We start from the raw sequence: 24,892 nt of genomic DNA, 5'->3' as shown, positions 1-24,892 counted from the left end.
CCTACTCAGCAGGGAGCCTGATGTGGGGCTTGATTCCAGGACCCTGAGATCAGGACCCAAACTGAAGGCAGCTGCTTAACTCACTGAGCCATCCAGGCCCCTTCTTTCTGATTTTTTTTTTAAGTTTTCATTTATTATTCATGAGAGAGGCATAGGCAGAGGGAGAAGAAGGCTCCCTGCAGGGAGCCCCATGCGGGACTCGATCCCAGGACCCCAGGATCAGGCGTTGAGCTGAAGGCAGACACTCAACCGCTGAGTCACCGAGGCGTCCCCTTTCTGATTTTTAATGGAGTCCAAAAAGTTGGTCGATAGGAATTCCTGTTATGATCTCTATACTCCAGTGTCCTAAGCTACCAGAACCTTCTCTCTCTTCTGTGCCAATAAAATTTCTTATTCTGCTCTGTTGGACTCCCCAGCGTCTCTATCCTCTGCTGATTCTCGCCTCCGTATGTCAGGCTCCAGGATCTTGAGCTCTTGTCTCTCATCCTGAAGGAATGTTGTTTGCCTTCGGCTCTAATGCCTGAGAATCCATCCTCTGTGCTTTTCCCTTGCCTACTCCTTGTCTTCTTCCTCCTCAAAGAACGGGGGAAGGAGTAGGCACTGGAGAAGATTGTGACATACTTCCCACAGGTCAATAAATACACGTTATCACAACTGTTTAAAAGTCCCGTCATAGCCTTCACATGTGCCAAGACGTAGGATTCACAGAAGCTGTATTGAGTGGACCATACAGACCAAGCTGATTGCACATGGTTACAAAGCTATTTAGTTAACTTGTCCTAATGCAATTTCCCCTCCACCTTCTTATGCATTTCCTGACGTATCATTTGTAATAGCTTCTTTTTAATGCACAGAGATCGGTTCTTTCTAGTTTTTACCCAAATTTCTTGTCAATTGGAAATTCTTTTTATGAGATTCTGCTGCTATGGCTCCTTTCATTCCCTTGCCATCCATCCACCACCTTTTCATACACCCCCTACCCCGCACTACTTCAGAAAGGAGCAAAGTCAGAGCTGGCCTCATTCCAGAATTCTGAAAAAGACACCGGGTACTTCAGAGAGCAGAAACTCCTTACAACTCTTTGGGATTGGGGAAGAGGTAACCAGAGGAAAGAGAAAATCTTTACAGAGACAGCTACCTGATATACATGAAAACCTATGCTGGGAACGTCTCTTCTATGGTCAAAAAGCTGTTTGCCTCCCCATAGAAACTGCAAGGTTTGGATGTGACCCAGAGTCCCATCCTTGTCTACTTTTAGAAAGGGATCGTTGATTTGCAACCAACTGAGAGCTCACACCAATGCACTAGCCAGAGAAAGGGTGGCTGGTGGGTGCCCAAAGATGGGAGGAGCTCCCTGTGCCCAGCCCCAGAGGCCTCAAGGGCTCGGGGGCCCCACTCAGATTGTAACCCGAGAGCAAGAGAGAGGAACTGGGGTGAGCTAGCACTGTGCTTTGTCTGTTTCCCTGTTTCAAGCAAGGCTGCCGTGCAAAAAGAAAGACGGTACCCAAGAAGGGAAATGCTAAGGGGGGCCCAGAGCCATGGATTGAGGAGCTTGCATTTTACTCAGCTGCTGTCCTGCCCCATCTGAGACCAGAGCCAAGATCTGCCCAGGAGCTGGAATGCTTTCCTGAGCTGCTTGGTTTGGAGCCTGGGCCCAAGGTAACTGAGAAGGGAGGATGCTTTTGTGTCCAGATTGGGGACCTCTGACTCTGGGGTGGGGAAGATGCTCGGTCATCCAAGCTTCCCTAGGCTCAGAGGGGGAGACACGGAAGCAGATGGATTAGTTTAAGAGTGTTTGGGGTTGGGTAAGCAGGAAGGCATCCTGGCTGGCTCCCGGAGGCACTAGCCATGGCATAGGGGTAGATCTTTGAAACGCTCCTCTGCTCCGTCCTTCAGATTGTATTAGGAGGTGAGTCAAATGACTTAGCGTCCCAGCTACCCAGTACTAGGGCATGAGTTAAATGCTCTTTATAGTTCCCCTCAAAGCAGGAGTCCCCAAAACAATAAGCTGCCTTTCCACAGCCCAGGTGCCTGCCGGCCCTTCTCTCCTGGGCTCACACTGGGAGCTCTGCACCAGGACGGCCAGGACCTATACAGGAAGACATTCATTGCACACACAGCCAGGAAGTAGGAGCAGACTTGGAAAGGCAGCGACAAACCACTGTCAGGTGAGGGCAGCACCCTGACCTCTCCCTGAGGCCACTACGCCCTGAGCCAAGATCACCCCTCCTCCCCAAGCTCAAATGGGCCCTGTCATGCTGCCAGCTGCCAGAAAGCCTGGGGCAGTGGCCCAGTGACCTTTCTTTGAACCACACAGGGACTAGTTCCCTTTTCTTCTACAGCCCATCCCTGTCAGTCAACCATGCCACATGGCTTCTTGTGTTGAAGCAAATCAGAACAGTCAAGACACCCCCGAAAGCTGGATGTGATTCCACTCAGCTGTGTGCACCTAATCCTACCGGGTGTCAGGCCCTGGGGGTCTGCGAATGCTCCCTTCTGTAAGGAGCCCTTTGGACGGCAAGTCCCCACTTGGGCAACAGGTCCCAGTGTTTGCCCCTTAGGAAGCAGAGCAAAGCCACTGGCATGTGTCTTGCAGACTGGTGCACTGGCCAGGGTCAGGCAGTCTGGGGAGACCTCATCTCAGGCTCCATCTCCTCCCCCACGGCGCTTTTCCCCCCTCAGGAAGGTAGGAGGATTCTCCATAATCACAGGCTTTGCCCCCTCTACAAAGCCCTAGGATTACCTGGGGCCCACGTTTTAATGGTGGGATGCAGACAGGCTGGACACCGGCTCTTCTCCCCACCTCTTCTTTGCTTTTCTGCCGGGCCTATTTGACATGGCGGTTGTGTCCAGCTCAAGGACAAGTCCTTGTAGCCCACATCCAGAGGTCAGACGAACCGAAGCAGTAAATACGATCCACATGAGGCCACATCCTCTCCGTGTAGTAACAGAAAAGGGTGGGGAACAGAAGGATGAGGCATTCTTGATCTTGGGGGTGCTGGTCCAGCTGAAGGCTTGGGCTTAACAGCACCAAGTCTTTGGTAGCCGAAGATCAGCAAGACCAGGGGTAGTAATAATCCTACTTCAGTATTGTAAAAAAGCTGACATTTATTGTGTGTGTATGTGCCAGATGCTTGATGTGCGTTTTCTTCCTTTAATTCTTATAAACTTACAAGGGAGGTTGGGGTCTCGTTTTATAAATGAAAAAAACTAAGGCTTAGAGGCACTTAAAAGCAAAAAAGGTAGTAGATGACAGAGCCAGGATATGAACCCACACAGCCAGGAGCGAGGGCTCTCTCCGCTTCCCCCCATCTAAGGTAGAATTAGCCAGGAGCTACGGCTTAGGCTCCTAGAAGGGTAGATTCTGGACATGGGATTCACCTGTAATAATCCCGAGTCTCCTCCATTCAGTCATTTACAACTCATATGAATGGGTCTTTTGCATCCTGTTCTGTTTTTAAATAACAGAAGTGGCAGGTGGGAAGTCAGGGAACCGTAACAGAGTAGAATGAGGAGAAAAGCCTAAAGAAAGGGGGGGATGCATCATCTACCTCCCAGGGATGGAGTAGAGAACAAGCATCCACAACATCAACAGTTTCCTTCTTTCTTTCTTTCTTTTCTTCTTTCTTCTTTTCTTTCTTTCTTTCTTCTTTCTTTCTTTCTTTCTTTCTTTCTTTCTCTTTTTTTTCTTTCTTTCTTTTCTTTCTTTCTTTCTTTCTTTCTTTCTTTTCTTTCTTTCTTTGTTCTTTCTTTCTTTCTTTCTTTCTTTCTTTCTTTTCTTCTTCTTTCTTTTTAAGATTTTATTTATTTATTCATGAGAGACCACAGAGAGAGTCAGAGACACAGGCAGGGGGAGAAGCAGGCTCCCTACAGGGAACCTGATGCAGGACTCGATCCCAGGACCCCGGCATCATGACCTGAGCCAAAGGCAGACTTTCAGCCACTGAGTCACCCAAGTACCCTGCAGCCTCACAGTTCTGCCTGGGGTCTGCACTGCCCCATACCAGAGTATCCCCCACTAAGCCTCTTTGAGAGCATGCCTGGCTTGACCTTATAGGACCCCTCTCCTGGAGTAAGATTGCCCCACCCACAAATGACCCCAGGGAATGAGTGGTCTGATCAGAGAGATAGCAGGAATCCTGCAGAGAATTCTGGACTGAGCCAGATGGGCAGCAAAGTTCCAATGAAAGGACAAAAAGGCTGCTACCTGTTGAGTCTGTTTGGCCTATAAATAAACTCAAGGGGCCAGAGCTGGCAATTACTTGCTGGTCAATGAAGCTGAGATGCCCTTTCTGACCTATCCAGGAACGAGGTTCTGTGGGCAGTGGGTAGTGACATTGTAGGACAGAAAGGAGAAACAGAAGCTGGAAGGGGGAGTCCCTCTTCCTTCGTCCTCCACTGGGCTAGCTCCAATGGTCAGTGGAAACAGGGCACAGAATTTCCTGTGTTCAGGATCTGGCTCAGCCACATCCAGCCCCAAACAAATTTGCAGAAGGTAGGTGAGGGAGAATGGGAAAGAGGGAGAAAGCATAGAGAAAGAAGAAGAAGTTAGAGTTGGGGTTATGTGAATACCAGGTAAGATTATCTAAACAGGCAGCAAGTACGGCTTCTACACCACGCCTGGTTCCCTGGGGACTTGTGGTTACTGTTTCATTTTTTTCATTTGTTTATAATAGCCTTATTGAGGTATCATTCATGTGGTTGCTGGTTTTGATGGTATGATTTGTATTTGGGCTAAGGAGAGCAGACCTAGCAGCCTACGTAGCCCTAGCAGGGAGGAGATTCTAAAACATGAAACCTTTAGCTTGGAGTGTTATTGAGCTAGAAGCTGTGAAATGGGTTTCAGTCAACACTGCACAGATGGCAGGTACTCAGCCAATATTGGTTTGAGTTGATGTGCTCCTGAGGGTCAGATCCCAATCCTGGGACAGGAGTGGATACCAATGGACCAACGTCAGGACTCCATGACCGGAGGAATTAGTGTGAGCTTTTCCTCCTAAACCATGCCCAGGTCTGGGCTCAGAAGCTAGTTGCTAAGGGTTAAGAAGACAGCAGTGGGTGGTAGTCACAGGACTGGCCCCAATTTTGGGGGGGGGGGGGTCTGGTTATTATTCCAGGCCTTGAGAAAAGAGTCACTCAGCTATTTCAGCTTGGGTCAAGAGAGCAGGAAAGATGCGGGCCTTCCTTTTAGATTGGAGAAGAGAGAGCCAGTTTACCTGTTCTCTAGAAGTCTCTGGAAAATGAACACATCCCTATCTGCCATCCAAAATGCTATATGCTCCTGACAATTTTTATCAATCGTTTCTCAGGTTCCCCTGACTTAGAAACAGGGTGAGATCAAGGAAGGTGAGATCAAGGAAGAGTGGCAGTGCAAAGAGATCTTCCCACTTTGCAGAGGGGGAACGTAGGCCAGAGGAAAGCAAAAATTAGTATGGAGCCTGGACCTAGGAGTCCTGCTCCAAGTTCAACACCATCACCTCCTCAGTTTTCAACTGAGACATTGTGCTATTTCTGCCCCCTGGTCCAGGGAGATAGTCATTTTTCTGCCCATCTCCTGACCCCTCCCCTTCTCCTCCCTCTTGGCATTTGGCAGACCCAGGCAGCTATTCCAGGAACTGGAAGCCAAGCACAACAGGTGCTCAGGAGGTCATCATGATCAGCCCAGACCCCAGGCCTTCCCCTGGCTTGGCCCGGGGGGCTGAGAGCTATGAGGCCAAGTGTGAACGCCGGCAGGAAATCCGTGAGAGCCGTCGTTGCCGCCCCAATGTGACCACTTGCCGCCGGGTGGGGAAGGCACTGAGGACCCAGCAGAGAGAGCAGCTCCAGAGTGCACGACAACGGGAGTTCTTCAGGAGGAGGGACCTGGAGGTGGAGGAGACAGGCAAGGCCCAGAGCCCCAGGGCCAAGGAGCGAGGTCCCTCCAGGAGGCCAGGCCAGCCAACTGACCTCAAGGAACCCTTGTCTTGGGCCAACAGGATCTCTTCCCCCCGGCAGCAGGTGGGTCATGTCAAGGGACACGCTACTCTGGATGGAGGCAGGGGTACTAAGGCAGATGATTGGGCTCAGACTCACCAAAAAGTGATTTAAATTAAGCTCCTTCTTCCTCAGTCATAGAGCATCTCCCTTACCCACTTACTCATTCAGAGGTTTTTGTTGTTTGGGTTTTTGTTTGTTTAGCTCTTTTTTGTTGTTTTTGCACTGGCCTTTTAAGGAAGAAAAAAAACGTAAAAGCAATCCCATTGCTAATTCTTAGTTATCAGTTCAAATTTAGGCAGTCTATACATATGTTCTAGAGCATTTCTTCTCATCACCATCACAACAAATACTGAGTGCTTACTGTGTGCCAGGTACACAGGCCTATCTTCTTGATACTCTCAGGAGTACACACACACACACCCTCTCCTCTCCTCTTCTGTGAGACTATTGTACCCACCTACCTTTTCTCTGTTACTTGGACCATTCCGTTTGTACTAAATTCATGCAGCGAAGGTCTTGTCTGGTCCAGTAAGCTTTCCCTGGCTTCTCCAGGCCACCTCTGCACTCTGTGGTCCTTATGAGGTTATAAATCCTCTAAGATTGTGTAATAATACTTAGAGAACCCATCGTTCTGGCCTGGGAAGGAGCAGTGCTGGCAAAAATCAGGGTGTGCTGAGAGGATCTAAGCCAGCAAACCATCTGTGTCTTCCTACCCATGTTATGAGTATGCTGACAGCAGGGATGGGTCCGCTGTATTCCCTGGAAGTGCCTGGCCTGGTTCCGCACCCAGAGTAGAAGTTCAGTCGGGCTTCTTTTTTTTTTTTTTTTTTTTTTTTTTTTAATTTTTATTTATTTATGATAGTCACAGAGAGAGAGAGAGAGAGAGAGAGGCAGAGACACAGGCAGAGGGAGAAGCAGGCTCCATGCACCGGGAGCCTGATGTGGGATTCGATCCCGGGTCTCCAGGATCGCGCCCTGGGCCAAAGGCAGGCGCCAAACCGCTGCACCACCCAGGGATCCCTCAGTCGGGCTTCTTAATTAGTGGATCTGTTATCAGTAATAGAAGGTGCTGCTCAGAAAAACGATCCTTGAGCCCGATTGTAAAATAAAACCAACTGTTTACCTTCTAAGGCGAGAAGACTTCTGAATGCTTTTTGTTTAAAAAGAATTTTTTTAAGGAGAAAAAAGTGCAAAAACACATTTAACTAAAGAACTTTGCCTAAGCCTGTCAGTTATCGAAGTTTTACTGAGCTCGAGTCGGTCTGCATGATTGGATACCACAGGCACCCCTTAGCCTTTTGGTGTTCTGTTACAACCATAGAATTTTTGAGTTTGCATGAAGAATATATAAAAAGAGCCGACTAGATTGTGACAACTACTACTATACCCCTCCCTACACATTCCTGCTCTACTGTCTTCTCACAAAACCTCAGCAGTATTCCAGCCATGACTGAGAGGAAGGAAGCCACCTCTCAAACATGGAAGGGACCTCAGAGATCATCTACATCACACAGACTCATTGCACAGATAGGAGATGAGACCTAGTAGAAAAGGCAGGGTCTGACCCTAGATGCCTTCACTCTCAGGCCAGTTCTCTTTCCACATCACCATGCTGGCAGCATAGGTGGCTGAAACCAAATAAGATAAGTCAGGGGTTCTAGAGAAAGTAAGGAGAGATAAGCCCAGCTCCCCATTTGCCTGGCATGGGAAGGACCATTCCTCCCACAGCTGAGGAAGGCCAGGAGCAGGGACAACTTTGTAGTTTTTAAGTTTTGAATGGGTTACCTTGGTTTTCTGGACCTGAAACTTGATCACTGGTTCACTTTTCTGCGGTCAGCTGGAGAATGATGCTCTAAGAGGCTCTAGGCTTTCCGCATCCCCTACTTGTTTTCCAGGTGTCAGGGACCAGCTCTGAGGTCTTTCCAAGCCAGCATCACCTTCCCTCAGGCCCCTGGAGGGATTTGGCCAGCCAGCCCTCCCAGGCTGAGGACCTTTCACTGAAGGATTATCCCGCCAAAAAACCACCCAAACACCACCGTGGTAAGAGCAGAGCCTCCCCCACCTCACTGGGGCCTGCAGAGAATCTGGCCACAGCAGGCTCAGCTTGCTGACAGTGGAGAGTCCCTGTGCCTTCCCACTTCCTCCTCCATGGGTTCTGAATCACCTTATCCTCTATCACTCAGGCACCCAGACAAAGGCAGAAACAGCCCAGCCAGCAATTAAGAATGATGCCAGTCAGCAGACCAAGTGAGTACCTTCCATGTCCTTGCCCCCAGCTTCCTTCCATACCATCCACTCCTCTCTTCTAAGCTTTGCTTGAATCCTCACCCAGTATGTGGAGAAGGAACACAGCAAACTTCCACATCCACCTTAGTTGAGAGAAAGGAAGGCCTTCCCCACCCTATTGGCTCTTCAGAAGAGATCAGAGAAGGAATCCACCCGCCATCTCCTGATGTGCTTGTTTCTTTGATCGAGTGTCATTTCTGTTTTTATTTTCTTCTCTCCTTATGGAGTTGCAGTTCTAGATAAGGTAAGAAAATCCTCGCGTTGAAGGGGTTGACTCAAAGGGTATCTCAGCTCCTCTAAGCTCTGACATACTGGAATTCTATGGTAAACACAGCTGGGATGGAGGGGCACTTTCTTCCTGGATGAGCACAGACAGGAGGACCTGGAGGGACTCTGTCTGAGTCAAGGAAGAAAAGTTACTTGACACAAGCCAGTCTCGGCTCTCGTTGCATGTTCAAGAATTTCAGGGGACCTAGAGTCTTCTTGAATACCCTTTTTCTTTCTCTCTAGGAAATCATCCAGCTTTCTGAGTACCTCAAAGTAAGTAACATGTGAACTCTCCCCTCAGCTCCTTCACCCATTTGCTCTCTTCTCATCCAGATTAATCATGCCTTCTTGCATTTTTGCCCCCCCAGGAGGCCCTACAGAGGGAGCTGGTTCTAAAACAAAAAATGGTCATTCTCCAAGACCTACTGTCCACTCTGATAAGGGCCTCTGACAGCTCTTGGAAGGTAAGGGAATGAAATCTTTGTTTGAACAAAGCTTGTGGGCTCTTACTCTTCTTTACACACCACCCGCAAGAGAAGGGGTTTTCTCACTACTGAAGAGGCGAGGTAGGAGGTGCTAAGATCTAAAGGTCAAACATGCCACAGTAAATATATGGAAGAGCTCAGCTAAATCCAGAATCATTAGCTGGGCTCATGTTGCTCCACACCCAGGGAAGACTCAGAACCAAAACAGGCAAGAATTGCCATTTTTCAATTTGTTGGAAGAAAAGAAGGATGATCCCAATACATTTGCCGTTATTGACTATGGTGAATGTCAACTCTTTTTGTATGGGATTCATACCAATATTAACTCTGAGCCATCATGCACCTACTATTCAGCTTAGATATCAATGTCAAAGTGAGAAGGGACCTGAAAGATCATGTAGTCTAAGTTTTCCCATTTCACCAACAAGGAAACTGAGTGTCAGAGAGGTCAAGTGACTTGCCCAAAGTCACATTGCTAGTTAGAGGCAGAATTGGAACTAAAACTCAGGCCTCCTTATTTTAGTCCATTCATTCAACAAATATTTATAGATCATGTTCTCCGTACTGAGCACTGGAAATCATGAGATATTAATTAGTTAGAGTTCCTGCTTTTAGAAAGCTTGTGGTTTTGTCAGGGAGGCAGATGCCTAAACAATGCAGAGATATGACAAACGAAATAAGAGAAATGTTTTCAGTATATAATAGTATATATAAGATGGAAGGAATGACTCCAGAGAAGAGGAAAACCAAGGAAATATTTAGTTATGGAAGTATTTTCCAGACTAACGTGGAAGCAGAAACTATATTCTAGGCTGGGGATACAGCACAGACAAAGACCTAGAGGCATAATATAGTCTAATGCAATGGGTCTCCAACAACACTTTAATCTGAAGACTGCTTTATACTCTTCAAAAAGTTTACTGAAAACCCCAAAGAATGTTTTGTATTTACCACATCAGGATTTACCATATTAGAAATGAAAACAGGAAACTTAAAATGTGTGTAAATTTTAAAATACAGTAGTAAACCCACTACATGCGAACCTAAATGACATACTTTTATGAAAAATAAGTTTATTTTCCAAAAAAATCATGAGAGGAGTAACACTATTTTACACTTTGGCAAATCTTTTTAAAGTCTGAACAGAAGATTCTCGTATTTCCATCTGCTATAATACATTGTTTTGGTTGAAGCGTATGGAGGAAAATCCAGCCTCACACAGATACATAGTTGGGAGAGAAAAGACCTCATAGAACCTGTGAAAGGGTCTCGGGGACTCTCAGGGGTCCTTAGACCCCCAGAGTGAGATCCCTTAGATGTTCAGGGAGCTACGCCACTGGAGCATAAAGTGCCTGGTCCAAAAAAGAATGCATGACCTCACGGGCCTCCATGAACATCTAACCCTGCGGCATAGATGGTTCATATTTAGACAGAGAGATGGGCTGGGAGGGTTTAAAACAAAACTGAGAAGTTAATGGTGATATAAAAGAGACTTCCTAAGCGCAGTCCTCCTTCCTCACGTGGCATTCTACGGGATTTAGTGTCTACGTTCAGGGGTCCTGATTGTCAAGGAAGTTGTTTTCATCAGCCGAGCAGGAGCCTGGGACAGACAGCTGTGCATGCCAGGTGGTTTCCGGTGCTGAACTAATTTGAGATCATCTCACTCATTTATTCAACAGACATCTGATAAGTTGCAACTATGTGCTGAGCCCTGTGCTATGGGGACAAAAAGAAGTAGGGTTCTTGCTCTTGAGGAGCTCACATATCAGCCAGGAAGAGAGAGATGTACGGTGTGATGAAGCTGTAACAGTGGTTTCTAAAACGTGACACGGAGGAGAGAGAAGCAAATAATTACTCGGCCCAAAGTGGAACAGGGTAGGCTTCAAAGGAAAGGGACCACTTGAGTTGGGTCAGGAAGGATGCGTCGTTTACTGGTTACAGAAGTAGGAATGATGATGGGGAAGAAAAAGCAGAAAGGAAAGGCTGTTTAAGGTAAAGGAATCAGAATGCTTATAGGCCTCTGTCTCACAAACAATTGGGTATAGCCGAGTGTGGCTGAAATGACGGCATCATGTCAGAGGAGTTCCAAAGATAAGACCAGAAAGGGCTTCAGATGGGTCTCTGGAATTATGAAGCTTAACCTTTTTCAGATGGACAGGGTATCTCAACCTTAAAATAATGTAGAGACTCTTTCCTAAATGAAAGGATCACAGATCCCGGAGAATACATGCTACTCCCAGTTCGAGAAACACTGCTCCAGGCCATCAGCAGGGTAGCAATGGGAGGACTCTGTATTTGGGTTTAAAGTCCTACACTTAGCAATGTTTGGCCCATCCTCACGAAGAGCTCAGTCAATAGCTGTGGAGCTGTGGTCACTTTGGCAGCATACACGCTGAAATCGCTGAGGAACTAAGTCGAAAATGAATGATCAGATCTGTGCTTTGAAATGTTCTCTGACAACAATCAGGACCCTGGCTCTGGGTGGGTGGGGAAGTGGCCAGAGCTGTGTTGACATCCCAAGCGAGTCATAGCAAGCTTGGCGGAAATGGGAGACATTTCCAAGGTCACCTCTGGAGGCAGTTTCACGCCACAAGGGGCATGAGAGCCTCGGTTCCTCTGCTTGTGGTTTTCTCCCTCCCGTCTTCCCACCCCTCCCTATACTCACCCTTCTTTTCTTCCTCCTTTCCACCAACCCCCTCCCCCCCACAGCTTCCTGTTTTTAACAGAAATAGTCAGATTTTTCAGTTAAGAGGTCTTGTTTCCCCCAAAACAAAATAAAGCAACCCTCTACTCCTGCCATGGAAGCCTCAACTTCCATGGAAGGACAGCCCGAGACTGTGGTCCTGGGAAAACTAATTGAGAAGAATGTGACCAAAACGGGGGCTGGCGTTCAGCCCAGTTCAGGCCTCTGTTTTTTCCATTTGGCCCCCATGATTTGAGTTTCCAACTTCACATGCAGGGAAGCTCACCACAAGCTCTGTGAGAACCCCAAGAATGAGGTCCCTCCATTGCTTCCTCCTCAAAGCTGACTCTGGGCCTATTAGATAATATGATGCGGCCTAGGGCCCTGCGGGGACTCCAGAGCAGAAACAATTCGGGTAATAAGAGAAAGCAAGCTCTCAGTGTTGGGCAATTCAAAAACCGAGGCAGGGCACACTTGGGTTTTAAGTTCTGTAAAGTGGAAACGAGATTTTTGAGATGACAGCCCAGCGGGGGATTGGCTGCAAGCCTCAATCAACCTCTGCTAGAGCAGAGATGAGCTGTGGGCTGGTGCTTCTGTGGTGAGGTGGTAGTGTTTCTGGAGAACAGATCAGAGGCTGGGGAAAGCCAAGCAGAAGCAGGAGCTGAAGCCCTCAGACCAGCACCAGGTGTGTACAGCCTCCACCTTGCTCCCTTTTCCAGCTGGGGGAGGGGGGGTGCTCTGCTCTCTGAGCCCTGGGGCTCCCAGGCTGGGGCGGGGGGCGGCGATTGCCAAAAAACGGTCCACTGTAGGCCTGTAAAGAGTGCTTCTTCCCACATACTGCACCACTGGGCTTCATGACGGGAGAGGGGGGCGTGGGGGGCTGGGGCTCACACCAGGAAACTACATGCCTCATTTGCAACAACTTGGCTACAACTTTCTTCCCTGCCTCAGGGAGTCTGGGAAGGTGGAGCTGTGGAGGAGATTTTTTTTTAAGCCCCAGACTTGGGTGGTCCTTCATCCCCACTGAAGGGGCTATCCTGAACTGTCTTCTGTTGCATTGTGAATGGAAAAGTAATCTGGGGTACGGCTAAAATACAAAAATAGTTGGGAGGGCCAAGATACTGGATTAAGACCATAGTAAGGGAGGAGTGAGGAATCACCCAAAAAAAGGGTAAGAGACAGGGGAAAATATAAGGATATTGCTTTGGGCTGGTCTGCTTTCTTCTCAAACCACAGCCAGATAAACCTTAAACTCGGTGGGTTTGATTACACTGTGCCATAGCAAGGAGTTTAGGCACAAGGAAAATGTAGAGATCTGAACCAGGAAATGGGGGTGCAGAAGTTGAGTTCAGGACCCGTGGATTGACAGTGAACCCGCCATTCAGGGGAAGGCAGCCCTTTACCAGTTAGTCCCAAGCCCAAAACAATGGAAGTCTTTGTCCATCTCTTTTATCTGTCCCAAAGCCCTGTGGTTACTGGCGATGCCAAATCCAGTTGGACTCTCAGCTCTCACACGAGACATTATGAAAAACATTAATAGCAGGAGGCACTTTGAAAAATTTTTTGGCAAAGCTTTTTGCTTTTGCAAAGCCCAGCTGAGTAATACAGGAAGCAGAAAGGGTGGGGGCGCCCTCTGGCTCCCAAGGTTTAGAAGAATCAGCCAAACAAGATCAAAACAGGAGCTGTGAGATACCACTTCCTGCCTCCCCCAGGTGCCCTGAAACTCATTGAAGGGGACAGACCTCAAAACAGAGTCCTCTCCTCTGCACCCAGGCCACGGTAGACCAGAAGCATAATGAGGGTTCCAAACACCCAAGCCGCCTGACTGAGAGGGGACATGGCATCTTAGGCACTGAGAGAAATGTCATTTCTAGACCTCACAAGCATCTCACAGGGCCTGGTTGGAAAAGCCAGAGAAAGGATATGGAAATCGGTTCTTGCTAGAGACCCATGGCCTTTCCTCTGGGAAACCAGCTCTCATTGATGGCACCCGCTCCCCAACCCCCTCGTACACACAACCTTCCGTCAGACTGGAAGAACAAAGCCCTGCCCTGGGAAAAAGGGAGACAATTACAGGTGGAGGAAAGTACAGAGCAGCGAAGAGGTAGTTAGCTACTAGGCTGAAATACTGAAAAATTGAGAAACAGATAAGCCTCTTCCAGCTTGCCCTCTCCACCCTCACCCTTGAGATTAGCATCCTTCCTGGAATGTCCAAGATGGCATCAAACCCACCCTGCTTGGGAATACACAGAACGTGGCTTTCTGGGAAGCCCCTTCACCACCACGACTACTCCCCAAATACACACACCCTGCCTTGATAGCTCTCCTCCATTTCCTGCTTTCTTAAAGGATTTCTCAACTTTTAAAAAAAAAAAAAAGATTTTTAATTTATTTGAGAGAGTGTGCACGTGCACACAAGAGAGCATGAGCAGGAGGAGGGGCATAGGGAGAGGGAGAAGCAGACTCCAGGCTAAGCAGGACCCCAAGATCATGACTTGAGCCAAAGGCAGCCAGCCACTCAACCAACTGAGCCACCCAGGCGCCCCACTCTCATCTTGAGTCCAGTGTGTGTGTGTGTGTGTGTGTGTGTGTGTGTGTGTGTGTGTTGAGGGAAAGGGGAGGTAGTGAGGGGAGATACTAGTTTGTTAGGGCTGCTATAACAAAATACCACAGTCTGGGTGGCTTAACCAACAGAAATTTATTTTCTCATAATTCTGGAAGCTAGAAGTCTAAAAGCAAGGTGTTGACAGGGTTGGTTTCTCCTGAGGCCTCTCTCCTTGGCTTGCAGATGGCTGCCTTCTCCTGTCTTCACATGATGTTCTGTTCTCTTTTTATGAGCACGCCAGTCATATTGGATTAGGGCCCACCCTAATGACCTCATTTTAACTTAATTATTTTTTTTTTCTAAAAGAAGGAAAGAGAGCATGGCAGGGGGGCAGGGAGAGGGAGAGAGAGAATCTCAAGCTGACTCCATACGGAGCTGGGAGCCCGAAGCAGGGCTCGATCCCACGACCCCAAGATTATAACCTAAGCCAAAATCAATAGACAGTCAACAGACTGAGCCACTCAGGCTCCCCTCAACCTAATTATCGCTTTAAAGACCCTATTTTCAAATACAGTCACATTCTGAGGTGCTGAGAGTTAGGATGTTAACATCTAAACTTGGGGTGAAGGCAGTGGAGGGAGGGCACAATTCAGCCCATGAAAGGAAGTAAGGAAGGGAATGTAGAGACTTCTTTAGTCTTACCAGCCTATACTTTAGAAGTAAAGCTCCAGGTACAAGGCTATAAAGAGATGAGGAATATAGAAGTGCCTAGACACGGGAAAGAGGTAATGAGGAAAGAAAGAAAGAAAGCTTAGAAGATTTCTTTCAAGTGAACTCCTAATCTGATATCCTGAAACATTGGCTAGAGAACCTCAAGGTACAGAGAAGAACTGAGGACAGTCTGATTCTCCCTTCTCCTGTTTCAGAGAAACTGGAAAAGATCCTTTGTCATTTTTCTTCCTCTCTACCTCCTGAAAGGGTTCAGTTCCAAAAACATTGCTTGAACACTGACCACGTTCTAGGCAATAAGCTAGAAAAACAGAAGAAAACTCTGCATGCTGTATTTTGGCCCAAACTCATTAACTCATCCCATTTGCTCCAGGGCCAGCTGAATGAAGACAAATTGAAGGGCAAACTGAGATCTTTAGAAAACCAGCTGTACACCTGTACCCAGGTAAGCATTCGGGAGGACACTTTCAGCCCAGGAATCTAGAATTAAAGGAGAATGCTTGAACCTTGATTCTACTCTCTAGAAATGACACTTGAAAGAGATGAAAGCACCCATACCTACTCACTCAGTTCTGTCTTTGCCATTTTCACTTTGGCCTCTAACCCATCCTTTTCTCCCTTTTTCCTGGCGTTCTTCCCTTTGCACCCTGAGAAGGAACCCTAGCATCAGTACTGTGCCAGTTCCAGGGGAATCTTAGGAATACCTGGAACTGTAGGGAGAGACCCTAGGTAAAGATTCACAATACCCAGATAGACCTTCATAGGTCCCAATCTCTGAATAGATAAGTTGGATATTATAATAAAGTCTTACAAAATGATTTCCATTCCATGGGCAACTTTAGTCTAGTAGCAATCCCTGGGAAGAAGTAAAAGGCTACCACTCTTGGGTTTTCTATTGCACTGTTATCCATCTTCAGTTAACTCATTAGCCTGGTCTTGGATTACAAGAGATAGAAAGAAATCAGCTTTCACACCTGAGAAGTGATGGATTTCTGATAAGAGAATGAGGTGTCAGATAAGAGAATGAGGTGATGTGAAGTTAGGGAGATAAGATGGACCTGGCTGCACGGTTTTGGTCTTAGGCGGGAACAGAGTTTATATACAGGTTTGCTGATCCACAATTTTTATTTTTTCAGTATGGCCTGCTTTGTCACTCTTATGAACTAAATAATGCCAACTGTGCTCATAAAATACTGACTTCTAATCCAAAATACCAGTCTATATATTTTCAGTGAGGGGTAAAGCTGGCCAGTATGGGTAAATCCACTAACTAGAACATACCCATGTATGACCTCAGCCAGTAGCTCCTAGATCTGGCTTCTAATGAAAGTTTTAAGAACATAAGATCTACTGATATTTAAATTCAAATTTTCAGATGATTCCAAAGTTAAATGGAAATTATTTCATATTGATCCCTAAATTTGCATCATCTGGACTACTGCTTATTCAGTGGGATAACTGAATTGACAGTAAAAGCTGCCTGCCTTCTCCAGAATCACAAGGCAAAAAGATGAAAAGGATAGGAAGGGGAAGACCCTAAGGGAATTTGCAAAGCTGCTCTTAACTTCTTAAGTTAAGCCAAGACAATTTTTAATGCAAATGTATGAATTTTAAAATTAAGAGTACTGAGGATTGTTCAGATCTCTGAAGCTACACATTTTTTTAAAGCATGCTGTCTACCTTGAAGGAGTTTACAATCCCCTAAGGGACAATATTGACAATGGAGAGTCAATAGAATGAAAAGATAGACATACAAGGGACACTATGTGAACCTTAAGAAAAGCTACCTAATCCATAATGAGTTGAGGGATGGGAGTGATTGGTCAAGATTTATCAGAATTTACGTGATCTTTGGACTGAATCTTGAGCATGAGTAGAAGTTAACTAGGTGAAAAGGGTAGATGAGGATGCTCTAGGCAGAAGCTATACGGAAAAAGGCAAAGGCCAAAAAGCCCAGTGCTTAGGGGATCTATAAGCAATTCAGCTTGGGTGGAAGTAGCATAGAATCAAAGTCTGAGCTTATAAGGAGGAGCCATGCCAAGGAATTTGGACCTGCTCCTTAGTCACTGAGAGATTAACAGAGAGTTACGTGATTAGATTTACATTTCAGAAAGTACCCTTTGGCTACAAGGCTTGAAGATAGAGAAAATATTGAATTGACCCATACAATATTGTCCGAGTCTGAACTGACAGAAAGTCTGGAGAAGAGACAGATTGGAACTGTTAAAGAGGTTGATTTGACAATGCTCAATGAACCACTGATTAGTGGGAGAAAGAGAAATCAAGGATGACTCCCTGGTCTCAGGCTTGGGAGACAGTGGGTGAGGATGCTAGTCACTGAGAGAAGCAGCAGCCCAGGAGAAAGTAGGTTGAGAAAGACGATTTTGCTTTGGAAATGCTGAATTTGAAGTGCCTCTGGAAGGCCTGGGGGAATGCCCAACATGCCTAGAGCACTATTTGTTATGCGTGCTTACCTTCCTCATCACCTGGGACCCTCTCCCTGCCCACCTTGAGCCTGGAAGAAGACCCATCAGATTACTTCTATCTCTGCTCAGGGGGGCAGGGGAGGTGAGTGCAAGGACCAAATTCTTTTCCTTTCTGTATCCCAGCTCAGGGATTCGCACACAGAAGCTCAATATGTTTGTTGATTGGATCAAATTTACAGAAATACTCCCCTTGGGGAATGAAAAAGGTGTTATTGGAGATGGAAGACCAGAAAAACAGCTATGAGCAGAAGGCCAAGGAGTCACTGCAGAAAGTGCTGGAGGAGAAAATGAGTGCAGAGCAGCAATTGCAAAGCACACAGGTGTGGGGATGCTGGGCCTGGGACCCCGGGGTGGCTCTGGGCAGCATAGAAGGCAGCTGCACAACTCCCTGGAACCCCCAAGGCACCCTCCTCTTGTCTTGACCACCCTCTCAGCGGTCCCTGGCTCTGGCCGAGCAGAAGTGTGAAGAGTGGAGGAGCCAGTATGAAGCTCTGAAGGAGGACTGGAGGAAACTGGGGACCCAGCACCGAGAGCTGGAGAGCCAACTCCATGTGCTTCAGTCTAAATTGCAGGTACCAGGCCCGGGGTGGGGTGGGGACTTGGGGAGAGAAGGCAGGGCTCCTGGGTTGGGGACAGTGACAGCAGCAAGGAAAGAAGCTGCCACTAGGACGGGGGTTCCAAAACAGCCTGAGAGCATGTGGTTTTTAGTTCCTCACTCTTTCAGTTCCTCACTCATTACCCACTTTGTACCCGACTCACTGTTTGGGCTCTGAAATCTAATTGTGAGTTCAGCAAGGATGTCTGCACTGCTCATGCCAATGAACTAAGTGTTCACTGGATGACACCATCCAAATGCAAAGGATGTGACTAGAATATTCATCAGATTGCTGTCATACTCCAACCCACTCTCTGCACCCCATCCCAGCAGAGCATCCAGCTCAGAAATGCCTACTACTGGCACGGAACAAGCATCACTAGCTTACTTATAGGCTGGGTATTACCTAACATCCTGCCACTATGATTTTAAGCAATTATAGTAGACCCCTGGCATTCTCCAGGGTTCCATCATTTCCAACCCATGTTACCTTGTCAAAGTTAACTAATCTAAATCTCACTTTCCCCATCTCCGAAAGGAGGCTAATAGTACCCATATCATAGGAATGTTGTAGGATTAAGTGAGTTAATCCATACAAAGTATGTAGCACAATACCCGGCACATACAAGCCTCCACATATATTAGCTATTTTTCTTCATAGATTTTACTTACTTGGTTTGAAATTTTTGAGAACCCACATCAAAAATTTACCTTTATAATTTCATTGAAGCAGAAACCTGAGTAACCAAATTAATAAGACAGGGCATGGGAGTCTTATCGAAGGAACAAACCCAGCTGACCAGGGCACAATAACCACATCTCTTATAAAGGTCTTTTTCTTTTTAACCTTATTGAGAAAAACAAAAAACAAAAAACAAACAAAAAAAAAACGACCCTATCTGAGAGAAAAAATAGCAGTGTTAGAATGAAAAGACAATGTGAAGACACCTAAAAAGTGATGATTTGGTATTTTTCAATTTGGGCATTAACTCAAACGAGTTCCTTGTGAAACATCCAAAAGTCTAATGCATTGTTAAAATGTGAGAAATAGAGCAGCAGGAAAAAAAAAAAAATCCTAGTTTCCATTTCCCTAATACTTCAGTCTATGAAATTCTAGTTTTCCTCTTCTATGGGATCTGTTCCCAACCTCCACCCTGGCACTGACCTGCTTCTGTGTCGGGCCCTCCTCCTTACAGGGAGCAGACAGTAGAGACCTACAGATGAACCAGGCTCTGCAACTTCTGGAGAATGAGCACCAGGAACTACAGGCCAAGATTGAACTTCTACAGGGGGACAGAGACAGCTCAGATACCCAACACCTACAAGGTACCCGGCTCCTCGGAGGCCTCTGGCTGAGAGAGCCCCAGAAAGGAAGCTAGGTGGAGGAGAAGGCCTCAGGCTTTGGTTGGGTTGGTGATTTCATTTTACCTCGAGGGAAAGGCAGGGCTGTTTTGATCATCCAGGACTGAAAATTAATTGTGCTGCACTAGCGAATCTTGTAGTATCGGCCTGCTTTTCCAGCCAGTCCCTCTGAACCAGGTCACAGCATTCCCACTTTAGTCACACGTGGCGAAGCTGCATTTCTAATTTGAAAGGGAAAGGTCAGTTGAAACACAAGGGACAGTGAAGGTCTCCCATCACAGCCTGTGTGTCAACAGGGCGGGGGCAGGTACCAAATCCTATGCAAACACAACTCTTGATTCAACCTGAGGTTGCTGAGGCCAATGAGATCCAAGGTCCTCGAGAGCTGATTTACCTCTCCAGTACTGTGACAAGTAGAAGAGTAGCTTCCACTTGACACACATCAGAGGCCACAGACATCAGAGGCACCTACTAACTCGTTCTCTGGTGTCAGGTTCATTAAGTCTTAGGTTCGTCTATTTCAGTTTGCATTATTTCATTTTCAGATCAACTGAAGAGGTCAGAGGAGGAGAAACTCACCCTGATGGCCAAAGTACAGCAGCTGCAGGGTAAGTTCCCTTTCCAAATTCTCAAAGTAGCACAGCTGGCTCTCTGGTGTTCTTGGGGCTCCTGTCCCACAAAAGGCATCCAGTGGAGGGGTTTGGGGCTGTCTTTGACATATCCCCTACCTCTGTGCATTTTCAGACCTTCTTGGAAAGTGAGGTCATGTACATAGCTCTTCACAAGTTAATATTTGCCGTTTTTTTTTTCTTTAAACTTCTCTCTTTCTGTGCTAATGACATCCGCCCAAATTTCCCTGGTTTTCAGATTTCAAAAACAAAAACAAAACAAAAAAAATGGTAGGTTTTCTAAGGCAGTTATTTTATATATTGTCATTCATTACATATGTGAATATGTCCTATAGACTTCTGTCTTTAGGAATGGTTCAGAAAATCAGTTCACGCCATGTATGCCTCAAAACTACCTTTTGGAGCCAAAGAGGGAGTTTTTGTAGAAAAAAGGAAGTAGGCAATTGCCGAAAAGAGAACCTGATTTGATTAATATCTCCGCTGGCTGCCCACCACCTTAACCTCGGACACCCCTACAGAGAAATTTCACACAATGAATATTAAAAGTAAGGCAACCACCAGCAGATGCCAAGCACCTATTGGGCAGAAGCTGAATGGGCAAGGAGCCATGTCAAAATCGTGCATTTATTTATTCAGTACATATCTGTTGAGCCCCTATCAAGTGCCAGGTACTTTAGATATACATGGTGAGGATACAGTGCTGAGCAAGCTGACACAGCAGCTTCCCTAGGGAAGCTTACATTCTGAATAAGCTCTACAATAAAGTACAGAGTTTCTGTGAATAACTAAGTACGTGTCAGGTAGCAGTAACTACTATGGAGAAAAATAAAGCAGGTTAAAGGGAAACCGGTTGTTATTTCATACAAAGTCATCTGGGGAAGTCTTTCTTCTAAGGTAACATTTAAGCAGAGACTTAAAGGTAAAGACAAAGTAGGATGAGATATGAGGATGATGTACTTATAACAAAATACCACACACTGGGTCACTTAACAGAAATTTATTTTGCTCTGGAGGCTACAAGTTCAAGGTCAAAGTGTTGGCAGGGTTGATTCCTCCTGAGGGCTTTGAGGATACAATCTGTTCCAGGCCACTCTCCTTGGCTTGCAGATGGCCTTCTTCTTCCTGTGTTTCTTCTTGTCTTCTATCTATGCACGTCTGTGTTGAAATTTCCCCTTCTTGGAGGACATCAGTCATATGAAATCAGGGCCAACTCTAATATCCTAAAATACTTGATTACCTGTGTAAAGAACCTATCTCCAAATGAGATCACATTCTGAGGACCTAGGGGTTAGGATTTCCTATGAATGGTGGTGGTTATTCAACCAATAACAGACAAGAACATTTTGAATAATTAAGTTTCGAAGCAAAGTTCTGAAAAGACACTGTTTGCAGTAGATATGCTAGTATAGAAAAGTTCCTTATGTTTTCCTGCAGGTCTGCTCCAGAATCAATCCTTACAGCTTCAAGAACAGGAGAAACTCTTAACAAAGAAAGGTCAGCAAATTTACTTCCACAAATTCTAAGATAGTGGTCTTTCTTTGCCTACCTAGAGGCAGGAGACGGACCACATGACCTCTTGGAGTCCCATGCAGTTCTAGGAGTCTGTTAGGGCAGGAATCTAGGGGAGCTTTTTGGTGATTGATCATTGGCTTTGAGAACACTTTAACCAGTTAGCCTCCTATCCTGAGAAGTATATAAACTGTGAAAAGAATTTCTACTCTCTCCAAAAAATATGTCTGTGTTGAACATTTCAATAAATTGATTTTGAACTCAGGATTTAATGTCAATTTTTACACTTGACTTTCTGAATCAAATCCAACTCCCCAAGTCCACACTGTGTTGCATGCAACGGTTACCTCACTCTTAACCCTCAAGAGTCTTCTGCCTTAGCTCTCTGAGAAGAATTCATCATGTACGGGCGGGGGTCGGGCAGGGAGAAAGACCCTCACTTATGCGTTCCATGAGGTCTTTTGTTTTCTCATCAATCACCATGTAAAAGATAAGACAGAAATTATTATACTCACATAGTATGGATAAGAAAAAGAAAGTCTACGGTCATAAGAATTAAGGACACCACTAAGACAACAATCCACAATTTCTAACTCCTAGTTCACTGCTCTCTTCACCAAGACTAAGACTGCCACGTGGCTCAGAAGCCATCCTTAAGCCACCCCATGAAGATGAATTCTAGGGTAGGACAGCCATTCTCATGACTGAAATGAGGACAGAAGGGAAAGGGCTTAGTTATATCAACAGCACCAAACAAACCTACCACCAGAAATACTACAAAAGAAACTGGATTAGTAAGTATCCTCTAGAAATATCTGCCATTAAACAGGACTAGGGATACAAAGAAAAGATGCCAATCTTGACCTCAAGGGGCTCAAATTCCAGCTCTGTGTCAAGATTGAGCAAGGTCCCAATGGGAGGAAGTGAGAGAATTCTACTCCGTGCAGTCTCGTCAGGGACAGGTCCTCCCTTGCTCCCTCTCCTCCCTTCCCGTCACTCCAGGGTTCTCTCAGTGATAAGGCCCTCCCTCGGAGGTGTGGACCTCACTATCACTGAGAATCTGGCTGCTTTTTTAGATCAGGCTTTGCCTCTGTGGAGTCCAAAGCCCTCCCATAATGAAGTGGAACCTGAGGGTACAGGGAAGGAGAAAGAATGGGATTTCAGAGACCAGCTGCAAAAGAAGACTTTGCAGCTCCAGGCCAAGGAAAAGGAGGTGAGACGGTGACCTCAAGATAGTGAGGGGATCATCCCACAATAGTAAGGAAAACTACTGGGAGGCAGCCAGAGAGCAAAGATTTCAAAGTTTAAATTGTGACTGGATGTCAGTAGGTATTCATTTGCCTTTATAAAATGTCTTTACTTTTGGGCTAATTTGTCAATCTTTTCCTTCCTTTATTTATACCAACTGTTATTCAGGGTTTTACTAGTTACCTTTTGTAAAGTCAACCTAAACTCAAACACATTTAATAAACATATTATTTCCTCAAACTTTGCCCTAGAGTTATCTCAAAACTATATATATATATATATATATATATATATATATATACATAATAGTGTCTTTTACGCAAATATAATTTTAATTATTTATATATATATATATATATATATATATATACACACACACACACACACATATATACATATATAGTGTCTTTTAATTAACAAAGCCCTTTCCATCTACATACTGGGGAACATACATATCCCCAGAAGTATTCATATGCAACTCAACCAGGTCCTGGCAAAGATGCTTTTACTAAGATCACTCCCAGGTCCTCTGTGCTAGAAGATCGTCATTTTTTGGTGCCCCCATCTACAAAGCACTTACACATACACAATCATGAGAGCACTGACATGTACAATACATATTATAATATGCATTATAATCATTTAAATGGACACATTCCAGACAAAGTAGGTGAGACAGTCAAAAGGCAAACTGAAATCTCTGAGAAAGGCTGGGAAGGGAGGATGATGGTAAAAATTCCAAATGAATGAAGGGGTAACTCACATGGGGCCCTCTCCCCAATCTGAGCTGTCCCAGAAGGAACTGATGGTGATGACGTTGGTGGTATTCTCCCCCCAGTGCAGAGAACTGCATTCGGAGTTAGACAACCTCAGTGACGAGTATCTCTCCTGCCTACGTAAGCTGCAGCATTGTCGAGAAGAGCTGAACCAGAGCCAACAGCCGCCTCCCAGAGTAAGAGAGTCTATCCTCCCGTATTGTCCTGGATGATGGTGGGACGGTTCCTCCTTTGGCCAAATCTTGCAGATAAAATTTATCAGCCTGTGCCAACCTCTGGCCAGCCTGTTCCACTCAGCCTGGTTTATATACTTGACAGTATAGCAAGTGTCAGTAAACACTGGCTCATGCATCTAAGCCTAATTTTCATGGAACTCTTGAACCTGAAGGGGAAGACTATTAGCTAAAACATGAAGTGGTGTTCTTTTAGCCTATTATTGTTTTTTTCTTTTAGCCTATTATGAGCTAGTGGCAAGAGTAAGGACAGCAAAAGCACTAAGGAATACAAACGGAGAATAATATAATTTTGCTGAATTATTTTCCATCCTTGATTATTATCGTATTTAAGTATCTGGCCTTTGCTGGGTTTGATTCCCCGGGCCAGTAATCCTGGCTTAGGAGCCAGTGACCAGCAGTAAAGTGATTTAATCCCAAAGGAAGTGACCAAGTGAGAGGGGCAGTGATGTAAACAGCTTTTTCTCCTCTACTGACCCAATACTTTCCACTGGGCAGGGATGAGAAGAAGGAAGATTATTTTTGCCTGTACCTTCTCTAAACAACCCATGGCCTCTTTCTCTCTCCCCAACACCCCCTCCTCAACCCCCTCACAGAGGCAATATGGCCAGTGGCTCTCGATGCTGATGATAATGATTGCTATAGCACTGGCAGTGCTCCTGGCCAACAAGGACAGCCTGATGATATGAATCACTTGTGACAGCTGCATGAGTGAAAATCTGAAGCAAGAAACTTAATGAAAAATTCAGAAGGTTTACATACTTTAAAGTGTGGATTTCCCTGAGATTTTTGACTTTGCTATTATTTTTTTTTAACCTACTGTAAAATAAACAAACTTCACCTAATTGTCTCTGTTCCTTGGAACTCTTAGTTTACCCCTGAAAGACATGTCATATCCATAAACGTAAGACATTTGAGCATCCTGGTCTAGTCTCCATAGTCCAATTAAGTTGGTGGTATATGAACATGCAGTAAAACCTACCCAGTCCTCCACTTTCCGGCAGACACTATCCACTAGGGCAGGTATATTTACAACCACCACACAAGAGTATATTGCTTGTCCTCCACCACCTTTCTTCACAA

General features: G+C 45.8%; 1 protein-coding gene across 1 annotated transcript; it reads left to right on the top strand.

Moving 5' to 3' along the window:
* Positions 1–2,086: 2,086 nt before the first annotated feature.
* On the top strand, positions 2,087–24,648 carry LOC119878870 (TRAF3-interacting JNK-activating modulator-like). Its single transcript, XM_038589418.1, has 16 exons — positions 2,087–2,168; positions 5,594–5,997; positions 7,872–8,016; positions 8,160–8,223; positions 8,482–8,506; positions 8,773–8,802; positions 8,898–8,993; positions 15,345–15,416; positions 17,637–17,777; positions 17,892–18,029; positions 19,249–19,378; positions 19,960–20,022; positions 21,478–21,537; positions 22,629–22,765; positions 23,639–23,752; positions 24,406–24,648. Exons 2-16 carry the CDS (start codon positions 5,653–5,655, stop codon positions 24,496–24,498), a joined length of 1,653 nt encoding a protein of 550 aa, XP_038445346.1. The 5' UTR covers positions 2,087–2,168; positions 5,594–5,652; the 3' UTR covers positions 24,499–24,648.
* The last annotated feature ends 244 nt before the right edge of the window (positions 24,649–24,892 follow it).

The sequence above is a fragment of the Canis lupus genome, unplaced genomic scaffold, assembly GCF_011100685.1.
Source record: "Canis lupus familiaris isolate Mischka breed German Shepherd unplaced genomic scaffold, alternate assembly UU_Cfam_GSD_1.0 chrUn_S2017H2216, whole genome shotgun sequence".
Taxonomy (NCBI): domain Eukaryota; kingdom Metazoa; phylum Chordata; class Mammalia; order Carnivora; family Canidae; genus Canis; species Canis lupus.
This window is presented reverse-complemented; position numbering and strand designations above follow the sequence as displayed.

Coding starts and splice junctions, on each gene's coding strand:
- LOC119878870 (XM_038589418.1), top strand. CDS start 5,653: ATGATCAGCCCAGACCCCAGGCCTTCCCCTGGCTTGGCCCGGGGGGCT. Junction 15,417..17,636: donor AGCTGTACACCTGTACCCAG/GTAAGCATTCGG, acceptor TCAAATTTACAG/AAATACTCCCCTTGGGGAAT. Junction 20,023..21,477: donor CAAAGTACAGCAGCTGCAGG/GTAAGTTCCCTT, acceptor GTTTTCCTGCAG/GTCTGCTCCAGAATCAATCC.